Source organism: Gavialis gangeticus, unplaced genomic scaffold (assembly GCF_001723915.1).
Source record: "Gavialis gangeticus isolate Ggan-Ray unplaced genomic scaffold, GavGan_comp1, whole genome shotgun sequence".
In the NCBI taxonomy this organism is placed as follows: Eukaryota; Metazoa; Chordata; order Crocodylia; family Gavialidae; genus Gavialis; species Gavialis gangeticus.
In genome coordinates this window covers 68,639,913-68,643,291 of record NW_017728992.1, presented here as the reverse complement: position 1 = coordinate 68,643,291, position 3,379 = coordinate 68,639,913, and the positions used below count along the sequence as shown (strand labels likewise).

Below are 3,379 nucleotides of genomic sequence, written 5' to 3'. Positions count from 1 at the left end.
GTTGTATATGAATGTTATTCAATCCTGGCCTATAAAATTTTTTTTTATCTAACTGAAAAGGTAAAAATACTATTGACTCTTTATAAGATACATAATAGCTTTTCAAAATACTTCCAAATTTCAAAGGAGAAGCAAATGCATTATTATGTAGGTTTCTAGTGCAGTTCTTGAAGACATGTATATGTAGTTTCCTCTTTAGTTAAGGATTCCTTAATTTGATACTGGTAGTATGTTTCTTACTTTATGCATATATCTGTATATGTTTAATTCTCTTTAGGAAAGAAGCAGTGATTTGAGCGCAGGGCTGGGATTTAAGACTTCTGAATTCTAATTCAAGCCCATCAGTGGCTCAGTTTGAGGCTTGGGGCAAGTCACTTAACCTCTCTGTCTCAGTTTTTCCACTCATCAAATGGTTTTTAATAAAATGTACCTGTTTTGTTGGTTTGTTTGAGGCTTCATTAGTTAATGTTTGTAAAGTGCTTTTTAAGATTTAATTTGCTGCATAAATGCTGTGAGTATCTTTTGAAAATGAATTTGGTATTCATAGCAATTTTTTAACCGACATCTGCAAAGTGAAGTTTTATAACTTCAGACAAGTTAAACATAGAGAGCTGCAATGCAAATTTCCTGATCTAGGAATCCTCCTGAGGTCAGAGAGTATTTTGTTCCCTATACCCATTGAAACCTTGATTTCATTCCTCCAATATGACTTGCCAATAATGGTGTCAATTAATGCCAGTTGCATCAGTGACTTCTTTGTGAATGTATAAAGTTACATATTGCTAATTGGGCTGTGACTAACAGCTCACTTCAGTTAAAGCACTCCAGAGCAGTTCAGGTGTCAATTTCTGAGTTGGCCAGAATTTGAATTGCTGGTGTAACAGAGGAGCTGAAGGGCTCCATATGATTTTTTTCAATACAATTTGAGCCCTATGTTAGTTCAGTAAAATAAATGAGTATCTTTGGCTTTTTACTTCCAGAGCCATGTTGTATCAGTATGATGAATAGTTGTAAAACCATGCATTTTGCATATGTTGTTAGGATGAATAATTCAGTGAGAAATTAAAACAGTTTATAGCTACTTTTGATTACCCTTTTTTAATGGGATCATTTAAATGGGGGGTTATAACATTGTTCTCCCAAAATAATAGTAGTGTCTTAAAGTTTGTATTCTTGTGATGGTATTATTGTTTGCTTAAGTTGATTAAACTTCTTCTTTTCTTTAAGGTAAAGTGCAAGTTAAGAGTTCAGACATACAAGTTGGAGACCTCCTCATAGTGGAAAAGGTTGATGTTTTTTATAAATATATATTTAGCGACTAAAGATGTCAACAGTTAACACTTATGCTCACTGTATCTTTTAAAACCCAGGAAAAATACATTGAAATACTAACTACTTACTGATATTTTTTATTTACTTCAATTTTCTTTGACTAATGCAAATTCTTTTTCTTTGAATGTGATTACATTCATATAAATATTTTTATTTTTATTAATTTTATTTCCTTTTAATGAAAGACTTACTGAGTGAAATTCTATGGGCTGTTAAAGTTCAGAATATATGAACTTAGGTACTTCCCTGCTAGCCTTAAAGCTTTAAATCAAATTTTTCATTCATTTTTTAATTGTTATTCTGTGTCTTGTTTTGGTAAGTGTTTATGGGGAAACTAATTGAGGATGGCAGACCTAAGTTCAAGCTCTGCTTTGTGTAAGGGAAAAATTCCCTTATAATTAAACAGCTGGAGTGTCTGTACCCTAAGCCAGCTCATTTTGTTGGAGCTAGCCCCTAAGAAGGTACTGGGACTTCAAAAGGTAGCTCAACGTTTTCATGTCAGAGGGAAGATCTGTCTTGGGCCTTGCTTAGGCAAGTTAATGTTAGAAAGCTAACTTCCAGGTACCAGAAGATGACTTTCTTCTAACACTTCTTCTGACATGCAGAAAAAGGTATCAACAGTTAAAGCTTACACCTGCTTCTGCTTAAATTGGCAAGTGAAAATGGTAGGTTAGCAAGGTGTTAAACCTTAAGGATAACTACACTTCTTAAAAAAAACTTTACGGGAAATACCCCTCCTTCCCTGGTAGATTTACTTCTGATAAAGGAGTCTAAGACCAGCCTCCAGATTTGGTTTCCGTTCATTCCATTTCAGCTTTGTCTTTCTCTACTACATTTATTCTTATGAGGAAAGTGTTAAGAGGTAGAAATTATTTTCCTTCTTTCAATACTGTATTAGGAATTGTTGTTTCCTTCCTTCATTTTTTCCTTCTCATGGTCAAGAAAAAAATAACCCTTTCTTAAAAATGTATAGCTCAGAATTCAGTTGATTTGACTGGTCTCAATTTAAAATATTTATTTCAATATTTTGGTAAGCCAACCAAATGAAAATTGAATATACCAGTGACTACAACTGGTAAGAAGTACCTCTTTTTGGCCTTCCTTTCAAAGTTTTAGCTCAATATGTGACAGCGGTAGTGCAGTAGTTAAAATCTGAAGGTATTACCACCTACACCTCCAGCTTTCTAAGATGTTATTCTTCATGAGATATTTAGTCAGTCGTTCAGATATTCAGTTACTAAGTCTTCCCTTAGAGCTTGAAAATAAACTGCAGGAAGTGCATATTTGATTTGACTTAGAATCTTGAATATCTAAAGGCTTTTTTGGACTCCAAACCTTCAGAGAGAGAGAGAGAGAGGCTCCTGATATTTATAAAAACTAATATGTATATCACACACTACTAGCAGGCTAAGCAACTTGCTTATAGCCTCCTAAATAGTTATGTAGTTACATAAGCACAGCTCTGGGTATGTACCAGTAAAGTAGTGCTTGAATTGGGTGTGATATACCATTGCCTAGCACATCTCAGGATGGTGCAGACATGCCCGTTAAGTTTGGCAGTGACATATCACTAAACTGTTTTGTTTTGGGCTTTGTACTGACAGCAGTCAAATGAGAGAGTTAGAAGTTTATTTAATCAATACAATGAGACAATCTGGCTTTAAAGGGTGCCAATACATGAGCCAGGAGGCTGCTCTGACATGCTGTAATTACAGTGTGTCAGAGCAGACTCGATTAATCAAGTCCACACTCCAGCCAGCCTCTTCATCTTGTGTATCAGCACCCCTACACTTCAGAATGGCAGTGGGGGTGCTTCAACTAAAACTTGTTCAACAAGCTTTAGATAAAGAGCTCCCGCCACCATTTTTGAAGTGCAGGGACACTGAAACACAAGATGCTCCAGGCACTTTAATTAGAGTGGTTCTTGCAGCATGTGTTTAAAAAAAAAAAAAAAAAGAAGGGTGGGGGGAGAGAAAAAAGAGCCCAACTCAAAACACATGTAAAAATGCCTAAAGTCACTAGTCCACATAGGCCTATCAATGTAACT

The 3,379-nt window shown here is 35.2% G+C and overlaps 1 protein-coding gene across 2 annotated transcripts in view; it reads left to right on the top strand.

Annotated features, from left to right (window-relative positions):
- The window catches only part of ATP9B (ATPase phospholipid transporting 9B (putative)), a 447,238-nt gene that overhangs the window by 133,899 nt on the left and 309,960 nt on the right, over positions 1-3,379 (top strand). For both annotated transcript variants that reach the window (XM_019524099.1, XM_019524092.1), the window contains exon 6: positions 1,228-1,286. In XM_019524099.1, coding sequence (XP_019379644.1) covers positions 1,228-1,286 — 59 coding nt within the window. The remainder of the gene's footprint in view (positions 1-1,227; positions 1,287-3,379) is intronic.